We start from the raw sequence: 23,064 nt of genomic DNA, 5'->3' as shown, positions 1-23,064 counted from the left end.
AATACTTGAAATCATTTTTTATATGCATACATTTTAAGGTTTTTGGGCATTGAAACAACCTATTGTAGTGAAGTTTTAAGGTGCATCACAATTTTATTGTTTATAACTTCACCCATATATAAAATTTTTCCTTCTACAAATAACTTTATAAAAAAATGACCCGGTTTCAATGCGGCCAAGCCCGCATATGTAGAAATGCAGGCCTCTTAATAAATCTATTTTTGAAGTGGATTTCAAGACTTAGTTTAATTTTTAACATGTAAGGAGATCATGAATATGAAAAAATCAATAATTTTTAGTTTACAAATAACTTTTTAAAAAAAAGGAATTGGTTTCAATGCGGCCAAGCCCGCATATGTAGAAATGCAGGCCTCTTAATAAATCTATTTTTGAAGTGGATTTCAAGACTTAGTTTAATTTTTAACACGTAATCTCTAACATGGATATCATGAATATGAAAAAATAAATAATTTTTAAAAACTAAAAATAATAATTCTAGTAAGAAAGCATTAGTTTTTAAATGGAACGCCTACTTGCATCCATCTTTGAGATAGTTGTGTTACGCTTTCTAGTTATATCTCTCCCGAGTTGATGCAGAAGCCCGAGTCCTCGCAGTTAAAAATAGTTTTTGCGTTACACTTTCTAGTTATATCTCTACCAAGTTGATACAGAAGCCCGGAGTCCTTGCAGTTAAAAATAGTTTTTGTGGACCTCACACGCATACAACCCTGACTTGCATCAGGCTTACCTCAACCATTTTATCCATAACCTCAAAAAGGTAGTCCATCTCTATCTTCTGTTTTTGAAAAGAGATAAGAAGAATATCTCCCCACCCAATTTCATTAGGACAATTCCATCGGTGTCTTTCCCACATTGGATGGGACGCCCAACAACAACTAGGTAAATAACAGTAATTTATTAGTTGATTACATATGTTTATATTTTTTCCTTTGAAGTTAATATAATTGTCTTCCTCTTAAGTATACATACCCAAAAGACACATATATACACCCTCTTTTTTGCTTCATTTCTTTTGAGTCAAATCCAAACCGATCACAACTCTTTTACTAAGCAATTTTTTGGGCCTCAATTTTCTTAGACCCATTTCACTCATTTTGCAAAACCCTTTATAACTTGATCTTTTCAATGTCATTACACTTTGGTCATTTTTGGTATATTCTGAAGAAGCAAGACAATTTTAGTGCACATATATTTTAAAATAAAGCTACTCAAGTCATTGTGTATAGGAGACCCTTTCGCCCCTGATCTGCCCAAAAGCACTTTTCTTCTCGGATCCCAGCAAATGTGAGAAAGATTTAAAATGAAAAAGAAAAATTTAAGGTAACTCGAGGTGTATGTAAACTAATTAGTTATTATGTTACAAAAAAATGTGGGTAAGAAGAAAATTTGAAACTTATATGGGACTCAAGTCTTGAAAAAAGAAAGTGAATGATAAGGAGATGAGAAGAATGCATAAAAAAAGGCTGATCCCATTCTTCCATAAGGCTTACAATTTCAAAGGATAAGACCCATATAAAGAATATAGCAAGCATGCATCACTTGAAGCACAAACAAATCTAAAACCAACAACATTACTAACATGAATGGGAGAAAAACAAAATCAAATGATGAAGTAATAACACAGGTCAAGCATATTTTGGCGATATTCTCGGGCACAACACTAATATTTTGATAACACTAAGCTTCATCTCGGAGCTGTATAAAATTAGGGGTGCAATGGATTAGGGGCACTTAACTTCACTCTATAAATAAAGATAGAAAGGGATTCGGACTGCTTTTTCAAATAGAATGCAAAATGCCACTTATTAGCAGCATATTGAGTGACCGTAGGGGTGGCAACTGGTCGGGTAGGGACCTTGACCCGGATCCAGACTTGAAAATATAGTGTGGGACCTAGATCCGGACCCGACCCAAAATTAAAATATTTATGTATTTAACCATATTTAATTATATTTCATATATTCGGACCAAAAAAATATTACCAAACCCAGACCTGGGCCTGGACCCTGACCAGACCGGGACAGACCTGAATAGTGTTATCGTCCAAGATTTGGACCAGGACCTGATCCACAATATCCAAATTTTGGACCAAAACTGGGACCCGGATAGGGTCTACCCATCGGGGGATTGGGTCCGGGTCCGGGTCCATTGCCACCCCTACATGACTATGCAAATGGAAGCGAAAAAAGGAGGTACTAAACAGTGGACTGTTAACCACCAACAAATTGCCATGGATATGATGAAAATAATGGATTCTAATCCCTCCATAAACACATAAAATAATGGATCCGAACCCCTCATACCTAAACTTACAACCATATAGCATGTTTTGGCCCTTGTGTGATTCTAAATACTTGTATGGAAGTATTAAACTGCAATTGCACTCCCAAGAGAACTTGGAGAAGAGGCAAGCTCAATCTGCATTGAAGGAAACTAGATGGGATAAAAGTGACAAAAGTAAAGGGATATAGTTTAAACAACATCTGATGTCAATACAAATATAGATAGCAAGTGCATTAGAATTAGAGAGCAAGTGCGTGGCTGAATGTAGAGCAGTCCGCTCCTACAACATTTGATCAGTAGATTATTTAGAACTTCGGAAGATGGTCAAGGGTGCCTTACGGCATCCAAGTCACTAAACTAGATGTGCATGTAGTCGTATTAACATTCATAAGACCAATCTGATAATAACACTGAGCCATAAGTATGCATATTGTTTTGTAAGAAAAGAGGCTTGAACCCAAGTCCTCTCTCTCCTTGCTAAGGGAAAACCTAATGTCTCATCTTTAAGCCAAAAGCTTGGTTGCCTACATGAACCATACAGTTCATCTAAGAATGAAGTTATCTGAAACATGTCCATATAATTTGTTGTGAGTGTTTTGTTGTTAAGAGATGGATAGAAAGTTCCCTACCTTGAATGGTTGAGCAGGCCAGGCTATTTCTTCATAAACTTCCTAAGTGGGTGGGGAAGTAAGTGGGCTTATTTCTTAAAAAAATATTTGGTCCAATTGAGATGTAAAATTCAAACTTTTGATATTAAGCACATTTGCATCTACTTGTATTAAGTCATAGTTTGGGGCGGGAACACATAACAGTCAACTAGAGTAAAACCTTATTGAGAGAGAGTTCGGGGTATGACACCTATTGGGGGGGGGGGGGGGGGGGGGGGGGGGGGGGGGGGACATTACAAAGTGGGAGTATAGAGTAACCTACATCTTAAACGAGTTCATTCTGTATCTATTGCTAGAATATACACTTTAGTTGTAATTTAGTTAGGAATACATAATGATTGAAAAATGAAACTCTCCTTTGAATAAAGAGTTTCGTAGGAGATTTTCATTTTTCTATTGAATAAATATTTTATATTATTAAGAATCGACTTGGGCTTGACTGTTTAGCAGTTGACATTACCAATGCTAAATCTCAAATCCAAATTTCAAGGTACCAAAAATGCTCCTAGGTAAAGCTTTTATGGAGAGAGTGAATGTATGATATGCTCATGAAGGAACATATAATATTTTGGCCTTTTTAATTTTCAAAACAAAAAAAAAAAATTGTTTGATAGTTTGGATTCAAAGTCAAATGATAGACCACTGCAGTTTCTCATGCCCCAACCACTAACAAAAGAAGTCCAATGGCCACCCACGCAGTTTGATGAGCATCATTCTGATGTCCTACCATACACATTCTTTGTGAAGTACTACACCATGCACAAGTACGGCCAATGTCTTTATCTTGATTGGACGGTGAAGATCGTAGTTGTGATGACAAAGTAACCATCAGCATGTCAAATTTGTCATTATCCAATACTCAAATTGTTAAATCACTTGTTTGTGAAAATTAGGCCCAAAATGATTGGATGGACATTTCCCATTCATGAATAGAAAAGGGCATTTTTTAGCGGACTTCTCACTTCCTTCCCCCTTCTTATTTGAAAAAAGTAGTGGTGGCAATTGCCCTGCCCCGAAAAACTAGGGTCTAAGCTACAAAATCTAGTCTGAGGCTCCGGTCCAACCCTTATTTCTTTATCTTTTTTTGGGCTGGCCCTCAGGGGAACGAGGCCGGGCTAGGGCCAAGGCTGGCCTCATCTAGGCCAAGCCCATTGCCAGTGTTAAGAAAAAACTGCAGAAGACTCCTTCACTTATTTATTGGAAAACTTTATTTAGACTTGTTCAGTAATGATCCCATTAAGCAACATAGCTACCAATGCATTCAAACACCGCCTTAAGCTCATCAAATAGCGCAATCTTCAGTGTTCTAAAGCAAGGATTTAGTTAGTGAGTCCCGAGTCCAGGATAGGCAGCTCGACTCACCTAATTTTAAAAAAGATTGACAATAAACTTCAAGAATTGGCGAGATTCGGCCATTTCCCAAGAGCTTTGTTCTAGACTCTACAGGCTACTAACTAACTCGGGTAGGTTCGAGTTGGACTCACCAAGTTTTGAACACTTTTTGAAATGATGGATCTCACATACTTCATGTTGAGCATCCAAAATCCATTAGGTGTCGAACGGTGGAGATTGAATCAGAGAAGGTAGGGTCATACTATAACAGTAATGATGCACTTAGTATGAGCCATTTTCACCTCTCCAACCGCATTAGGTACACATCATAGAAACAAAGAATACAACCACAAAGAATAAATATTACATATATTTTTTGACCTATACTCGTCACCATTATCAATAGAGATATTTTTTTCAACATATACTCGTCACCATTATCAATCCGCAAGCAACGAATCTCAATGCCGATCTCTCCCTACACAATTTTTCCATTTCATGGAGACAGGGGTCCACTTATGACATATAAGCCTTGTATGAGAAAAGCTTAGTTACAACCCATGTGCCTGTCTTATTCCCATTAAAAAGTAAGACATGGATTGTGAACGAATGTGTCTCTCTTTTTAGACTGTCTATCAAACATTCCGTCATGAAATTCAAAGCACGACAAGCCTAAGAAGGTTGAAAAAGACGACCATTGTTTCCATCGGTTTAGGATTGCACGACCTGGCCATGCTCTGGGTCCGGGTAACTGCTCCGAGTCGGGCAAGTACTGGCTGGGCAAAAAGAGAACATCTAGTGACACTTGGCTAGGCAAGAAGAGAACATCAAATCGTATTTTTTGGCATAATTTGGAGGTATGTCTTATTTTGATTGTTTAAAGTTTAAACCTTACACAAACCACACCTAATGCTAAATACTAATTTCACCAATTTTCCATATAAAGAAAGGGGTGAGAAAGAGGGAGAAAAGACAACTATAAAAAGACAAAAAGAAAAAAGAAAGAAAAGGAAATAAAATAAAATAGGAAGGGAACTTGTAGAGGACAAATAACCTAATGGAGAATGATTTCATGCAACGGATGTATAGTAGTATAATGCAACCATATTCAAAAAACATGTTAGAGACATTTGTTTGTTACAAATTTTTTATATGTACGTTCTTTTAACTCTAAAGAACAATAACAAAAAAGAAAATTTTGAAAAATTGTTGTAGAGAGTGTTTTTCTGACCCAATTAATATAAGTTGTTCATTTTAGTGATATGGTTAGATACAAGCCTCTTAAGGATTTTTTTATTCTTAAAATTTTTATATAGCATTATCATTATTACATTAACAATGCTAAAAAAAGAAGAAGTAATTTTGAATTTGTCAAGGCCTAGATCTTGAAATTCACCAAATGGGCAGTCGAGATTCATTGTTGGAGGGTACTAATTTTGACCATATCTAGGGTGCAAATTGATACTTTTTTTCCTTAAGATTGATTATGTAGATGAAAATAATTTGTGAGCAAAATTTGAGGACATACAAATGGCAAAAACATGATTTTCTAGAGGTGTGGTTGCATTATATTATTAGACAACAGTTGCATGAAATCATTCCCCTAACCTAATACCTCTACCTTCCTTAAAATGACAAAGAACTCCGCAAGGTGCATTACCATAAGCACCAACTTTTTTGGGTGAATCTGTGGGGTGTGATGAGCCTCTACCCGTTTTGTTGCTATCAATAATCACAAGAGAAATGTTTACATAATAGAGAAGAACATGTAAAAAAAAACTAAAGAAGCTTTTCAAGGGGAACATGTAGAAACGAAAAGCACTCCATAAAAACTAGAAAGAAGAAATAAACACAAAAAAAAGAGATAACCAGCCACAACGCAATGATATACGTGGTTCGGCAACGTGCCTACGTCCACGAGAAATGAGAACTTCTTTACTAACAATGGAGAATAGGGTTACAAAAAACTCTCTTCCTCACACCTCTTTGATTACATAATAATCTGCATTTTTCCCTTAACCTTAAATGAACCCCCAATCGCAACAATATACATCGAGTTTCAGATAGATAGTAAAAATTACCGAAATACCCTTTGACGGATATATATTAAGTCCCAAATATATTGAATCACATGCACAGATATATAGCCCCCGAACCCCAGTATGGGCCAAGTCCATCAAGTCAACCTGTCAGGACGACTCCTTCGAACTCATCTTTTTTACTCCACCTTGGCAGATCCATTTCTTCATAATACAAAATATCAATCTTCAACAAAACATTAGTATTGTCCTATGAAATAAAAGGAGTGACTAAACCAGGGGCACGACTCTACCAATCTATAGCTTGAGCCATGAATGACGCTTGCTTAACTAAGCAATTAGCATTTAAATTCGCCTCCCATAATATATGAAATATCTACGAAGTCAGCACCAACTTTGATCAGCAAGGGACGAATTACCAAAACGACCCATATATTTTTAACCTCACATTTTGTGATTTATACCAAGTAGTCCATATGACAATGCTAAATCCCCTGCAGTAAGCACAACTTATTGGGGAAATAATTAAAATTAGACACCCAACCAAATTTCCATAGACATCATAAAAATCATTTATATTTGGTAAGAAGATATTACAATAACTAATAGCCGTCTAATGCAAAATCTGGAAGTTTGGGTGTGCGACAAAGTTCCAACGTTTTTTTTTTTTAATGTTAAGCCCAATCAATGGAGCAAATGTAGTCATTAAATTTCACATCTAATGAACAAAATTAATTGTGACCTTCATATACCAAATATAAATTATTTTATTTTATATTTTTTTTAATAAAAATCTAGTTGGAGATACCGTGTTATGGTTATTTATAATATGGGTGCAGTTGGCATACGGATGCATCTGTAGCTGTAGAGATAAGGTGCACCTTCAAATTTTATCATGGTATATAATTTTGATGTAAAATGTTCTTAGGATTATCTCAAAATCTATATTTATATTTAATTATAAATTTTAAATTTAAAAAATAGTTAGATCTATAAACATATGAAAATCTTGAAAATGGATGGTGTACATAATATGTTGTAAAATGCACTATTTCTAAGACTTAAAATCTTTTTATTTTTTATGATCGTACATCTTGATGTCGAGATGATCAATCAAAGGGTTTTTCAACATTAAAACTACATTTTCTAATGGATTTTTTAGGTGCATATGTAGTTCTACATTATAAAGTTCCATCCTTATGTGAACTTTTTCCTTTTAATATTCATTCAGCATATAGTTTGCCTTCAAGTCCTCCGTTTACCTCAAAAAATTCTTTATTCAGTCTTGGTAAAAGGGGAAAGTCATAATATATGATAATAGAAATTACCTTTTAAGTTCGAGCATAGCAATCCTCGTACTTATAGATAATGTTGGTTTTCCAAGGAATATCGGATGAAGTTTCTATAAGGCCTAGGCTTAATGAAAATAAAATAAAGGCGCACCTAAAATCCTCGTCCGGCATGTTCTTTCGAAAATGAAAATCTCCATAATGGGTCTAAAATTAATTTTCAATACCGCTAATAAAATTTGAAACTCAAAAAATAGTATAGATCTTGCCGATCTATGAACACGTATTTTTACGGTGAAATAAACGGTCTAGATAATTTGTTACAATATAAAGTATTTTTAGAACTTGAAATCCTAAATTTTTTTCACAACCTTAATGTTCAAGCTGAGATGATCAATGTAAAGGTTTTCCAATACTTGAATTGCAAATTTCAATGAGTTATGAGATTATCCCTTACCAAATCATTGAGAAGGTAAAAAATCCAAATCGATATTAGTGAGTTTATTTTAAATTTTTTATTTCATTTAGGTTATCTCTGAAAAATATTTAAAAAACAGGAGCAATCAATTAATTTGATTCATCTAAGAGACCCCAATCAGACGACATAAGTATTATAATACTTTCAAGTACCAAAATTCCCTGGCTTCTTTAAGTTTCCCCACCCTAAAGAATGGCAGTTTGGGTATTGTCAAATATATTTTTGTCGTAGCACAATAAAAGTTAAAAAGTTAACCCTCTACTTTAATTAAGATGACAACCCCTTAATGATAGATTTTTTTTTTTTTTTTTTTTGTCAGACAGCGATTATGCAAGGGGTTTGAAACCATTAAATAATAAGTCTTTCATTTTTATTTATTCAATAGCTTAATTATTTTTAAGGGGTTTTGACCAATATTTTTGTAAGGGGGGAAGTTGGTAATAGGTTGCCTCCTTATACTATAAAAGTAAGATGCACCCATAAAATTTACTTAAAGATGTCCTTTCAATGTGGAAAACCTTATGATTGTTTCAAAATCTCTTTTTATGTTGAGTTATAAAATTTTAAATTTAAAAAAATGATATAAAAAATTTTGAAAATAGATGATCCATATAACTTGTTCCAAGATGCATAATTTTTTTTACTTGAAATTCTTTTTTTTCTTTGTATCTATTCATTTCAAGTCAAGATGATCAGTTTGAGGGTTCTCCTATGCTGAAAAACTCTCTACTGTAAGATTTTTTAGGTGTATCTTACGTCAATAGTATAAAGTTGCAACTTTATATAAACTTTTTCATTTCTATAAACCTTTTTTTTTTTTTGCGCGGTAAAATTAGCTTAGTTGGCATACGGGACAAAACTTAAAGATTTCGAATCCATGACCGCATATACTGTTGGCATCACATGATTGGACCAACCAACAACAAAACAAAGGGCGAGCACCACACAAAAATTGCTCTTCATCCACCGCCAATGGCTTTTGTGTACGATGTCAATTGGAAACAAGTACAATTTAGAATTGACTTTGGCCTTTCATGTGAAGTGGCATGTTACTTCAATGGTGGACTGTGAGATATCCTTTTTCTACTTTTTAGTGTTTAATTTTTTCAGTGGATTTTGCAATGTATAACATGCGGCCGATAAGTTAAAAATCTTTTAATTAATTATCTCGAGGTATAGATATAAAAATAATAATAATTTCAAATCTTTAAAATAACGTTTCTTGTACGAAGTTACCTGGATTTACTGTGTTTTAGATTTTTTCAACTGTTTATAGGTATGTTTGATTTACAGTATTTTTAGAATTTCAAATTTTATAATTAGAAATGAACATAAAATTTTAAGGGTTTCCAATATCAAAAGTGTATCTTCTAACAAAATTTGAAAAAACACTTTATTTGTATATTATAAGATGGGCACCTTATATAAACGCCACCTTTAATTAAAACCATAGTGGTCACAAACAGAGACATTTAATTAAAAATACTCAAACTACCCCAATTCAAAGTTGAAAATCTTAAACAAATAGTGGGGTTGGGAATTTACTCAGTTTGGATCCAAAACCCAAATTTTAGCTTCTATCTAAATCCAGGTATGGATTCAAAATTTGGATCTGATTGGTCAAATCCGAATCTGAAATTTGTATATAAATAGTGATTCAGATCGAATTCGGATATAGGTGGATCTGATATTGATCCGACCCAATTATTAATATGTTGTGTATTATTTTACACACACACACACACATATATATATATATATATATATATATATATATATATATATGTTACATAGTACTTTTTTTGTATTATATTTTATATTATTATATATATATAAAGTAATATATAAATAGTTTTTAGATTCGATTGTGTCCGGATCTAGATCTGGATCCTAGTATTCTAGATCCAATCAGATCCAAGTCCTATATATACTTTTTGGATCGGAATATGGATCCTAGTGGATCGGAACATACTCTCCGCCCTAACCAAGGGCAACTCAATAATTCAATTCATCTAAAAGACCCCAATCAAACGACAAAATACTTTCAAGTACCAAAATAACCCTACTTATTTATGTTCACTACCCTAAACAACGGCATTTTGGGTATTCATAGGTATCTTTGTCATAGTGAAATAAAAGCTTAAAAATTAGGAAAAATTACAAAACTCCCCAAAAATCATACTTTCTAGACAACTTCCCCCGACAAAATTTTTAAACAATTTTTACCTTAAATTTAACTTTTCTAGAAAATATGCCCCAAGTAAAAGAAAAGGTAAAATGAAGACCAAAATACTCTTTGGAAAGCATGAAGTTTAGCACAAAATAGGGGCGGTCCGGCACTTTGGGTTTCTAAAAAGCATGTGGTCTGATATAAAATAAGTACGGTCCGACACTTTGGGCATACGGTCCGGCACTATGGGCATTTTTATCAAAAACATATGACTTTTTTGACTTGGAGGCATTGCTACGAAAGTTGAATTCATGTAAAAGTTGCTAAAAAAAGCTTGGTTGGGGTTTGATTGTCCAGAGGGTTTGTCTTTGTAATTTTCCCTAAAAATTAACCGTTAATTGGGATGATAATTTTCAATTTTGATCCCTTAGTAGTGATAGATTTTCCTCTTCTTTTTTTTGTCTTTCATTTTTTTTTGTAACTCAATGATTTTGCAAGGTGTTTGAACTTTGAACCCCTCAATCAATAAGTTCTTTATTTTTATTTATTTGGTAGCTTAATTATTTCTTACGGGATTTTAACCAGTATTTTTTATAATGATATTCCGTAACTTGTTTGTTTCGTTGATTAGCATACTTAGCATGCGAGACAAACTTGAAGATTCAAAATCCATGACCCTCTATGCTCTTGGCATCACATGATTGGACCAACAAGCCACAAAACAAAGGGAGTGCACCATACACAAATCGATATTCATCTACCTCCAATAGAATCTTTTAAGTACAACTTATAATTGAATTTGGCCTTCCATGTGATGTCAATGCAGTGGGCCACTTCAAGCGGTATGTGATGTCAATGGTGGGCAGTGAGTTATCCTTTTTTTAACTTCTATTGGTGATGGTGGGCAGTGACAACTTTCTTAGAAGTTATTTATTAAAGAAAAGGCAGAGTTTACATAAAACCTTGTATTATATAAGTGAGGTGCATTTTAAAAATCGCATAAAAGAGTTTCAAATTAGAAAACCTTCCAATTGATCATCTCAACCTTGTGATTATATAAAAAAAAGAACATCAAATACTTAAAGTGGTACATCTCGTGCAAATTACTTGGACCGTCCATTTTCATGTGTTTATAAATATACTTGATTTGCACTATTTTTAAAATTTTCAATTTCATAATTAGAGTTGAACATAGATTTTCGAGTCATTGTAAAGTTTTGAATACAAAATTTGAAGTAACAGCTTCCTTGGTATATTATAAGGTGGACACCTTATATAGGCCTCAATTTTTCTACAAGACCATTTATCTTTGGGTGCGATTTGTATAAAGCCTAGGTTCTAAATAATCAAATTAAAGCCTATCTTCAAATAGTATCAAAAAACATGATTTCAATATTGAAAATCTTTGTGAAAGCTTTTAAATATATTTTCATATTAATTTATAAAGTTTAAAGGTTCAAAAATAGTGTAGATTGACAGATCTAAAACAACTTGAAAATTGACGGTCCAAAAACACGTTACAAAATATACTATTTCCAAAACTTGAAATCTATATTTTTCTCATGTCCATGCATCTTGATGACAAGATCAATTTGAAGATATTTGGGTATCAAAACATCTAGTGAAATTTTAAATATAGGCTCAAATTTGATTGTTTAGAACCTCTGCTCTATATAAACTTTTCCCTTTATCTTTTGTACATGGAGATCAATATCATTATTGTCCTTTAAATTTCAAAATGGACGGTTGAAGAGTGTATTTTTTAGTAGACACAGAGTTCCACAAAAAAATTCTCGGAGAGAGAGAACCTTCAAAGCAAATTCAAAAACATTCACATAGCTATAGTGGGGGGACAGAATGTGAGAGAGAGTTAAAGACCTGTTAAAGAAAATTTGAAACCATTAACACAACTACAAGTGCTGAGAGAGAGAGACTTCTCAATGGGATTTTGAAACCATTCACATAACTATACCCCACACCAATCACCAAAATAAATAATTTCCAGAATAACCACACATCCCCTTTCACCAAATCACAATAGCAAAAAAGAAAAAGAAAGAAAGAGGGAAAATTTGCACAACCATTAAATGGCCATAATGCCCACACCCTTGCACTATTGGCAAGAGATAAATGACCATAATAACCCCACACCAGACCTTAAAAGTGGTCACCCCATTTTTTTTTTGCCCCCTTTTTCCCCTTCACCAACCGATTTTGAAGAGATCCTAGAGAGAGGAAGCACAACCCAAGAGAAACCAAGACCCCACCTAAGAGATATTACACAAAAGAGTGGGGTCAGAGAGAGAATTCACAGAAAGGAAGGGAAGAAATCTCCCATGAATTTTTGGAGTTTTACAAGTATTGCTCGTGTATCCTGGTCCTGTTCTCCTCCCACCAAAGCCTTGCATGCATCTCTCCAAACCTTTCTCGGCTGTATATCATCCATTACAATTGGATAAATTAAAAAGAAATTCATTTTATCCTTTTTAGAAAACACCACTCGTCTACATTTTGTTGAATAATTTCTTTTGGGTAGATTACTGGGGATTACAGGCCCCTACCCGTTTTTGGAAATAGTTTGATTTTTTGAATGCATGAGAATGGAAACCATGACCTTCAACTAGGGCACAGTGGTCCATTCTCGACATTTTGTGAAATAGTTTTCATTATACTCCTAAAATATGAGAGAATTTTGACTTCAAAAATGTTTGTGCAGATTACTAAATCTAATTTTGGTAGTATCGAAAAACAATACACGTGTATTTATTTATACATTACATCAAGTATGCCGGTTCTATTATACTCAATATAAATATTTAGTAGTTCTAACAACCATAGGTAAAACTCAAGAATTTTCAAGGAACTAAATCAATATGTCTCATGATGAACAGGAGCACCAGCACACAGAAATGGAGTTAACATAATTTCAATTTTCTTAAAAATGTTTGGATGGAAAATACTCTCTCTATATATTGAAAAATCTCTTTTGGCATGGGTAAATTTTGTCATTTGTCAATGGTAAAGAAGAAATTTCCACAAAAGCATGGTAGTTCATTACATTGACATCAGCCTCAATGGACCATGAAATGTGTTCAAGGATTGATGTCAGCACAACAAACATCCCTATTTTTGTGGATGTTTCCATCATTGTTTTAGCAAACAGACCAAAATTGCATAAACCAAAAATAAATTGCACAAAACAAAATATGATACCCAAAAATGGCAGGATGCTAACAGAGTTTGCTTCTTAGAATGTTATACGCTACGGCTGTTATAAGACAATGGTACACCTGGGCCTCCACCACCAGTTCCCAGTGATGATCAGTCGAGAATAAATGTACTTGGGTCAATGCCCATTATCCGAAATTGCAATTGATCTCCACCATTCATCAAAGAAAACAGATGGTCAGTGCTCCTTAGTGAACCATATCCCGTAAATTCACGAGGCATGGTATACTCCTTTGGTAAATGTATGCATAGAGAGCTCACACTAAAAATAGGAACTCATGAATGACTTATTGCACATGCATGCATATGTGAATAATTGGACCAAATAATTACCTGAATCTAACACGCCTTAGCTCGCGCCCCCCGCCAGGTAATGATCGGATGGTGATGTACACACCGGGCTCATCTTGCTCTACCCATTCCATCTCTTGATCACTCACATTGCTCGCCGAGACTGAGACCTCATCTGACCTATCTGCATCCCTTGATGAGCTTGTTCGTGAGGCATCCATGGATGAACTTCTCTCTGTCTTTGCGCTAATGCCTGATAGATTTGGGGTGGAGGCAAGCCCACAATCATATTGCCGAGCATGGCATGATGCATGATGATGATGCTCCATGGAGTCGGATGATGAATAACTCATCAAGCCCCCTCCAGGCCGTTGGAAGTTTCGAGGTAATCGTTCACCATTTAGAGGAGGGGTAACAGGGCTATCCTCAGCTGACTCCATTTTTGAACTCTGCATCCCCACAATCTTGTTGTGATTACTATGTGGCATGTGGTATGTGAGATGCATAGATTCCAAAACAAAGGAAGATATTTTCCTTATAGTAAGTATATACCAGGGATATGTCGCATACATGCGAATGTCATGTTTAGATTCTGCTTTTATTGGTTGAATAATCCAATACAGCATGAATATATGATACATAGACAATTGAAAAGAAGTGTATGGCTCTACATAGACAATTGAAGAGAAGTGTATGGCTCTAATGGGCATCATATCCAGTAATCCAAAGGAAAAGGAGTATCTACAATCCATTTCCCATGATGGATGGTGCAGATTAATTGCAGTTGGGTGAATGCCCTAGTTGGTGCTACAGTACTACAGTTAACCTCCACCACCAGTTGTTGCAAATGGATAGTGGATGCCCATTTGGAGTACTGAAAAACATAAAAGATAGGTGTATGGCACAGTTTCCCGTTGAAAATGGTCTACATCTAGGTCCAATAAATTCAAAGTTTACATGACATCTTTAAACTAAAAAAAGGGGGTTCACGGATCTTAGTTAAGTAGCCCGAATACAAATATTTTTTTGTTGTGATTCTTATTTTAACAGCTGAATATTGACAAATAGCGGGTTGTTCGAACTTAATAAGTAATTTTAGCCATTGCCTCTTCTTTACTCAACTAAATAAAATAACATCAGAAATAGGTAATAGGAAAGTCCTTGAGCAAATTGGAGCATAACAGGCCCGGTTGCTCCTGGAAATCGCCTACAGGTTTTGCACATAGAAGGGAGTAGAGCATACCTCATCTTCCGACCTGGGGGGAGTGGGCAGGGGGACAGTCTGGCGATTGAATTTATGGACATTGTAAAGCTCCATCACCTTGTCAAAGTTCTCTGCCCACCACCTCTGGGCTTGCCATTTGTTGAACATTTCGCGGCTGAATGCCAGGCAGGAGAGAGGAAGAGAAGGTTTAAGTACCGATGAATCATTCACCAAAAAAAAAGTAGGATGAATAGATAGTACCTCCAATTTTTTAGTATCTTGTTTTAATATGCTTGCTTCACATAGGCACCAGTTTTGATCATCATTCAAAAGCTTTTTGATCGTCATTCAAAAGCCAATTCTTGAGAATTTTTAATTTCAAACAAATGAAAAGGGGAAAAATCGTCAACATAAACTCAACGATCAAACATGCAATGGGGTTTTGAAGTGTAGTCAAATAAGGAATTTGAAACCAAGGTCCAGAATTTCAGTTTGGCAACAAGTTTTGCCCAGAGGCCAGAACTAAAATTTCAAATTGTGAGCTCCAACTGAATTTGCATAGAAAAAAATATTAGATACAGAAGTCTTGACAAAGGGAAATTGAATCCAACTCTTCTAAACCATGTCTGAATCCCATACCATTTGTTTCAAAAAGAAAATGAAAAATAATGAAATTCCACCGACTGACAGGTTGCAGTTATAGATTTGACCAATTTCTGCAAATATCAGGTTGTTAAGAAACCAAAATATGAAAGAAAACCGTGATGCATGGATACAGCTGTCTATATGGATCTTTTTTTTTTGAGAAATGGATCTTTTTCTGAAATTCTACATATATTTTTGAAGTATCCAACAGTTAACATGGCACATATTTTCTAAGAATCCATGCATCATAGATTAGAATACTACCACCTGAATTTGGGTAGAAGCTCAAAATCATGCAGAAAATTTACCTAAAGCGAATGCGCTTGAGATCATTGCCACCCTGAGGCAATGATATGAAGGTGATGAGCACCCCTGGTTCAACTTGAGCAACCCATTCTTTGGGTTCCTCTTCCTCCATGAACAGCACCTCTTGCCTCGACATGCCCATGGAGTCGACCCTTGGTGTTACTTCTCCACTAGAAATCCCTTTAATCCTAGAATCAACAAATAAACTATGCTCTTTTCCCAACCTCGGTGTGGAGCTTGAGCTTCCGGTTCTGTGATAGCCATAGCGAAAACCTTCTGACCCAATATCTGAATCAACATAGTGATGGTGCCCCTTTCCATAGCCACTAGAAGTGCTGCAAGGTTTACAGTGCCTGTATGCCCCAGAAACCTTCAATGCCATGTCCTTGATCTGTCGAAGAATTATGTTAACTGAGAATTCTTACAATTCAGATGAAGAAGAAGAACAATCATGCAAGAAGAACAATCGTGCAGAGATCTTAACTGTTTTAAGAGGGAAAATACAAACATAAAGTTAACCTTTCTAATAAAAAAGCAAAAATAAAAATATATTATAATCCTATAGACTATGGAAACCCATAGTACATCGTGGTCATTTCCATCTATTAAATGATAAAAGGACAGGACCCAAATGGTGATTCCTCATGTCCATCCATTTCACTGGACACCCCAATGGGCTATGCTTTTTCTGTAGCACACAAAGAATTGTACTTTTCCAGAGTCTGTCGATTATAGAATACCTTCCCATTTTCAAATAAGCAGAACAGAAGGGAGAAATACTCAGAATTGGTTTCAAGGAAGATTTGTGAGACACATTCCAACCATTTGATCCATAATAACGCTATCATTTTGTACCTATGGAGAAACAAGAGATCAGGTGAATTTTTACAATATTTAGTCAAGGCAAATGCTTAAGTTTTGTATCAAATCAAAAGATAAAAATGTTAACATGCTTGCATTCGGGGGTGAAGTTTAAAGCAGGTATGAAAAGAATAACATATAATTAAAGTTTATCATTCATTCATCTATATTTTCCTTTTATCTATATTTTTCTTTTTTTCTTGGGAAAGGTACAAGGTTAGACAAGACTTTAACAAGTGCATTAATTAGATCAGAAAAAGCATGGGGCTAGTTGTTACCATAAAGGCCGTCCTGTACTTAAAAACCCTAGCTACAGAATATGGAATTTGATTAACCATTCGTGTAAGGGTACGAACCCAAGTTAAAACATTAATTTCAATTGCATAAAAAGGCCTAGCTATACAACCGATTAGCTTAGGTGCTATTTCACCACTTAATCTGCCAAAATGTGATGGAAAAAGTCAAGATATGGAATCTAGAAAATTTGATTCGATTATAACTCCAAGATTAAGCGCTTGCTTGGGTAAGATTGGTACTAGGAGGAGCGACTCCTGGAAGTGCCCTTTTAGAAAATGATAAAGAAAATTGGATTAAATTTGTAACATTAAAATTGAAGTGAAGTGAAATACTAATGTTAAGTATGTTTCAACTTTCATTAAGCAGGAGAGCTTACAGTGAGAATCATCACAATAAACTATGAAAATTTCAAAAATTTCTCCTTCAAAATTTTAAAAAGCTTCAATATTTTGAACTGAAGGAAATTATATGGCATAGAGATCTTCCAGATTAATGCCTGAGAATTTTAAAACAAATGTAAAAGATCAACTTTGTGAGCTCCAAAACTTTTTCTGTGGGATTGTGGAATTACAAAAAAAATTACTTTGGTAACCAAAACACACCCCCCCACCAAAAAAAAAAAAAGTAGGAGAGATCTTAGAAAATTATTCCTTATCCATTTTCAATGTCATTTTGACCTAAATTTAGTAGATAAAAATAAAAACAAGACTTCATCCACCAAATCACATAATTCTTATACTAACATTGAAGATTCACAACAAGAAAAAGATTCACAATAAAACCATGCAAAAGGATGCCTGTAGCTTCCACTAAACTAAATAGCAGAAACGGAGGGAGACTGAAAAAACCTGAGCTGTAAGAGTTTTGACTGCTTCTTTAGTATTGGGGGTTGCGGCCTCATCTTCTTCAGCATCACGCAAAGAGCCATCAAAATGTTTTGAACAAGCAATGCAAGTCAACATTTTCAACAGATTTCTTACCAGATCTAAGCTGTAAAATGTCAAAAAAAAAAAAAGAAGAAGAGGAAAAGAAAATAGTTAATTGCAATACCATGAAATGGAAGACATTGCAACCAGAGAAAACTGTGACCATATGCAAACCCGATAACTAGAAATTCAAATGTTTCCTCTTATTCTTTTCTAAGATCCAGAAACTCAGTGGAAAATGGAAGCAAAACAGAAGATTTCGACCGAAACCCAACAAAAAACTTCCAAAGTATTCATGATCTTTAACAATTTGAAGAGTTAAAAAGTAGAAGCAGAGCGTAAAGCACAAAGTGAAGCTTTACCATAAATTAAATCATCTTCTTTCAATTTTTTCTTTGTTTTGGAGCCTTGATATCTTCAGACTCACAAAGAATAGGCAAAAACAATCAATTGAAGTTCTTTTTGAATCAAAGTGCCATTTTTTGAGATCTCCAGGCTCTAAAAAAGAGTAAGCAAAAAACAAGAAAAGGAAGTTCTTTCAATAAAAAAACTGAACTTTTAAAAACTTCATTAGTTCTAGAGACTCACAGAGTGGAGAGAGTGAACCTCGAAGGAAGCCACCTGATCCCTCACAAGACAAAAGGCCTGCTATTTAATTTATATTAATAATAAAGTATGCCTGCTATTTCAGGCACTTTAAATATTCACATAATTGTGATGCTCAGAAAGAGCAGACAGTGTGCCTCTCTCTCACTCTAGATATCTGACAGTGTCCTACTCTCTCTCTCTCTGTCTAAATATTATACAGTGAGCCTCCCTCACTGCCCCAGAAAGAGCACAGTGTACTTCTCTCTCCTCTCTCTGTGTAGAAACTGCAGACTGCGCCTCTCTCCCCCTCTCTCTCTCTAACGAATCCTTTTTTCACATTTACCGGAAACAAGGATTAAAAAAAAAACAGCGCAAATGACGAAAACCCTCCCTGTATTTACATTAATATACAAAACGATCCGACGCTGGAATAAAAAAATATAAAAAGATGAAAAAAAAATATAAGTTACAGGAAATAAATGATCATCGACCGTCATCATCTTTTCCCAACCAATTCTATAAATAAATAGGACTAAAATACCTCTCAATTTGCGCAATAATATCTAAAATAACCTTTATATTTAAAATTAATTTCATGGACTGTAAAAGAAAAAAGTTTATAAGACCACTAAACACATGCTCTATTTCTCCCTCATTCCAAATTTTAAATTTACAAAATTAAATATAAAACTAGAAGAAATAATAATAGAAATGCATACAATGAAACTATTTATTGATTATATAAGGATGTCACAGTTGTTATTGACCGTTAGATTTAAAATCGAGTGATTAAAGATATATTATTATTTAAGTGCAGTGTCCAAAATAAAATTTATCGAATATCACGACCAATTTCATCAATTGGATTTCACATCGAATGGTTAAAAATAATTATTCATCCTTGCACAAAAAATAAATAGTATTATATTGTATACAATCCCGTAAATAATATGATTTTGATCATAAATAATATGATTCTGAGAGATACGGAGGGTATGCAATTTTCCCAAAAATACAGGGCGTTCTGTGCGCTCGTAACGGTAGGGAATGATCTCGTAATTAACATAAAACATTGAGACCTTTTTGGTCATTGACATTCAAAATTGAATGGCACGCGACGCCCTTCAAAGCTCTCCCAGAAACGTAGTTTCAGAAACGCTGTAACTCATCTCTCTGATAAAACCTTCAATTTTCTTTATTGTAGAATAAAGATTCATAAGAATTTTCAAACGCTTAGAGAGAGAAACAAATACGAGAGAGAGAGAGAGAGAGAGAGAGAGAAGTGTAGTATCAATGGCTTTAATCAGTGTGTCAATTGCGGATAAGAAGTTTAATTTGCTGAAATAAAAATTTATATTTCTTTGAAGTTTTTAAAAAGATAAAACCTTCAATTTTATTTCGTAATTTATTTTTTGTAAAAAAATCATATTAACTTTCAAACTTCTAGAGATAGCGAGAGAGAGAGAGGAAAAAATAGGAGAGAGAGAAAGAAGAGTGAATGTGCAGTGACAGTGGCTTTAATCAGAGCGTCAATGGCTGATAAGAAGTTTAATTTGCTCAAATAAACGTTTACATTTCTTTGAAGGTTGAAATCCATTTTCAAACTTCAATCTACAAAACGGCTCCATTAAAAGAGTAAAAACAGCTTGATACCTCGTATTTTCTGAGCGTTAATGGCAAAATTACAGGCCCAGACTTGATTCGAATTCTTTCAAAGCTTTAACAGCTGCAAACACAGAACTCTAAAATCTCTGCGAAAGCGATCAAATGCAAAGCTTCATACCAGTTTCAACCAGTCACTAAAGTCTGAACCACAGCTAAATTGCATATAGTTCTGAGTTTAAACTCCACACAAATGAGGCGAGGAGGGAACTCGAAACCTGCTCTATCGCGAGCTTCAATGGCGGATTAGAAGCTTACTTCTTAAGATGAGGGTAGGGATTTGGATCTTCTGGAACCAGGTCCGCCATGGCCAGACCTTAACCCAGGCTTTTCGCAAAAAGTGGCAGAAAATGCCCAAAATTTCTCTGTTTCTTATATAACGCCCGTTTACCGGCATTGCCAGTACTTACCGTACGATGAGGCTCAGGAGCTGATGTGATATTTCCATTTTTGCCCACCTGTTACCGGGAGAACCGGTAGCGCGCACGTAAGGCTAGATTGCCTGGGCGATTCCTCGCCGTGGCGTTTGAAAATATCGGTAATTCCTCGGCAATTCGAATCTGGGATTGGTTTGCTTGTACGTGTATGGAAACAAAACGGTCATCTTTCTAATCATGGGAAAATGTATTATACACATCGCGCGTATAGTAGCAGCACGCATGATGAGCATCCACTGTGTGTTATCGTGAATGGACGGTAGAGATGAGTTGTGATGCTTTTGAGCCCGAGAAAGTGTATAATATATGGTTCCTCTAATTGCAAGAAAGAAATCTTTTTAAGTGTAAATAAAACACTCTTGTGTTGCTTCTTCAGCACAAGATAATTGTTAATTTTTATGGTGAGTGACAAACCATTTTTTTATCTAATCCTATAAATGTAGTGGAATATTTCCATACATTTCTATATACATATAATTTATACAATTTAGATGTATTAAGGTTTCACAGTCATCTGAACTTATTAACACAATGGAGACTCATAATTGTTTGACTTTAAATTATCTGCATTTCAGGAATCACTAGTGAAGTAGTAATCATAATTGTACATGAAATTTACAAAATTCTAAAAATTACCTTGATAATATATATATATAAATATAAAGTGTCAACTTTACGCTGTAGAAGTAATGTGTACCTATAAAAAATAGTTGGGTAAACGTAAGAGGTTAAAAATTTAAAAGAAGAACAAGGAGAAATATAGAATGAGGGTTACATCTGCATGCTAAACCCCTGTTTGGAAAGCCACTTATTAAATAATGATCTTTTTCTCCTTTCCCCACCCGTTAATGAATAAGAACAAGAATCTTTGGTCAGCTTCGCTATTCGTGGGCAAGGGCAGTGGCAATATGAAATAAGTTTCCAAACCATCATTTCCAATTTATTGATCTGAATTTTATGATGGAATAAGTTTACATAATATTGCAATCTTATAATATTCGAAAGGTACACCTCAAAAATCATCTAGAAGAGAGTGATCTGACTTTGGAGAACCCTAATTGATCATCTCAACCATAACATCTATGCATACGAAAGAAAAGAAGAACTCAAGTCATAAAAACAGTACATCTTGTAATAACTTATCTAACCTGTCTATTTTAAAGATTTTCAATCGTTCATAGATCAGCTCGATCTGTACCACTTTCAAAATTTTAAGCTCTATAACAAAAGATAAAACTATATTTTAAACCTATCATAAGGTTTTCGACATTGAAACTATATCTCCAAACAAATTTTAAAAGTGCCATCCTTCTACAGTATAAGAAGAATCTTATACAAACCTCACCCTTTTATGAAACTAGAGAGTACCAATTGAAAAGAGGGAAGTACTATATCTTGACAAGAAAATAAAAAGCACATGCATTTGTCCATAACTTCTGTTTCTTTATTAGCCATTTTCTTAGGTCAAGTGAGTTAGGGTTAGTTATATTTAGAAATAGCACAAAAAGTGGTACCTCACGAAGGCGACTTCTAGCGTTTGGTTCTTAAGGTGTAAAAGGACCAACACACTCGCATCTAGTGTTCGAATCCTTGCTTTTTGAGTGACAATTGGTGTCTATGTGTAAAGTTTGTTTCTTCATGAGCCATTTTTAGGTTCAATTTGACCTAAAGAAATGGGCGCTACTCTTGTGAATTATTTGAATTTTGTCTTATTATCAAAACAAATGCCTCTTGGTTCATACATCATAGCCCAACTTTTCGACATAGAAAAAAAAAATAAAGAAATTACCATAGGCAGTGTTAATCTTAGTTGTTTGTTCTATTATAGGGTTCTAAAATAGTGTGTTGTAATTTTTCTATCTTCTATTAATGAAAAACGGGTACGGGGCTTTCTCTACCATTAATTTACGCCAGAAAAAAGAAAACAAAAACCTAAGTTGTTTGTGACAAATGCCAACCTACTCCAAGTACTTATTCACATAGAATAGAAAAAAGAACAAGAGAGATAAAATTATTTATCCAAAAAACGGGCAGAGAGAGAAGCCGGTTATTTTTCCAAAACAAAGGAGAGAGAAAGACATAAACAAGCGAGAACCACTTATTTTTTCAAGAAAAAAGAGATAGAGAATTACTTATTTTTCCCAAAAATAAGAGACAGAATTACTTACTTCTCCAAAGAAGAGAGAGAGCGACAGGGAGCAAGAGAGGGTGAGAGAAAGACAAGGATAATATAGAAATATATATGATAAGTGATTTATTTGTAATATGAGGAGGTCATAATCATTATTGACTGTTAGATATGAAATCAAGTGGTTAAGAATGTATTATTGATTGCGTAA

The 23,064-nt window shown here is 34.5% G+C and overlaps 1 protein-coding gene across 4 annotated transcripts; it reads right to left on the bottom strand.

Moving 5' to 3' along the window:
* Window positions 1-12,214: 12,214 nt before the first annotated feature.
* LOC18439381 (protein Brevis radix-like 4) lies at window positions 12,215-20,633 on the bottom strand. Of its 4 annotated transcripts, none has more exons than XM_088864345.1 (7): window positions 20,280-20,633; window positions 17,961-18,102; window positions 16,695-16,809; window positions 15,957-16,345; window positions 15,043-15,178; window positions 13,842-14,248; window positions 12,215-12,711 (listed from the first exon to the last, which is right to left on the bottom strand). In XM_088864345.1, exons 2-7 carry the CDS (start codon window positions 18,038-18,040, stop codon window positions 12,633-12,635), a joined length of 1,206 nt encoding a protein of 401 aa, XP_088720471.1. In that variant the 5' UTR covers window positions 18,041-18,102; window positions 20,280-20,633; the 3' UTR covers window positions 12,215-12,632. The 4 variants fall into 4 exon arrangements, with proteins under 4 accessions (XP_088720471.1, XP_088720472.1, XP_011625294.1 ...); XM_088864346.1 differs by having other exon boundaries at window positions 16,735-16,809; XM_011626992.3 differs by lacking the exon at window positions 16,695-16,809 and having other exon boundaries at window positions 18,627-20,633.
* Window positions 20,634-23,064: the final 2,431 nt, after the last annotated feature.

This window comes from Amborella trichopoda, chromosome 4, assembly GCF_054954075.1.
Source record: "Amborella trichopoda isolate Santa Cruz 75 chromosome 4, AtrichopodaSantaCruz75HAP2 v2.0, whole genome shotgun sequence".
NCBI classification, from domain to species: Eukaryota; Viridiplantae; Streptophyta; class Magnoliopsida; order Amborellales; family Amborellaceae; genus Amborella; species Amborella trichopoda.
Note: the sequence above shows the minus strand (reverse complement) of the source record. Positions and strands in the feature narration are given on the sequence as shown.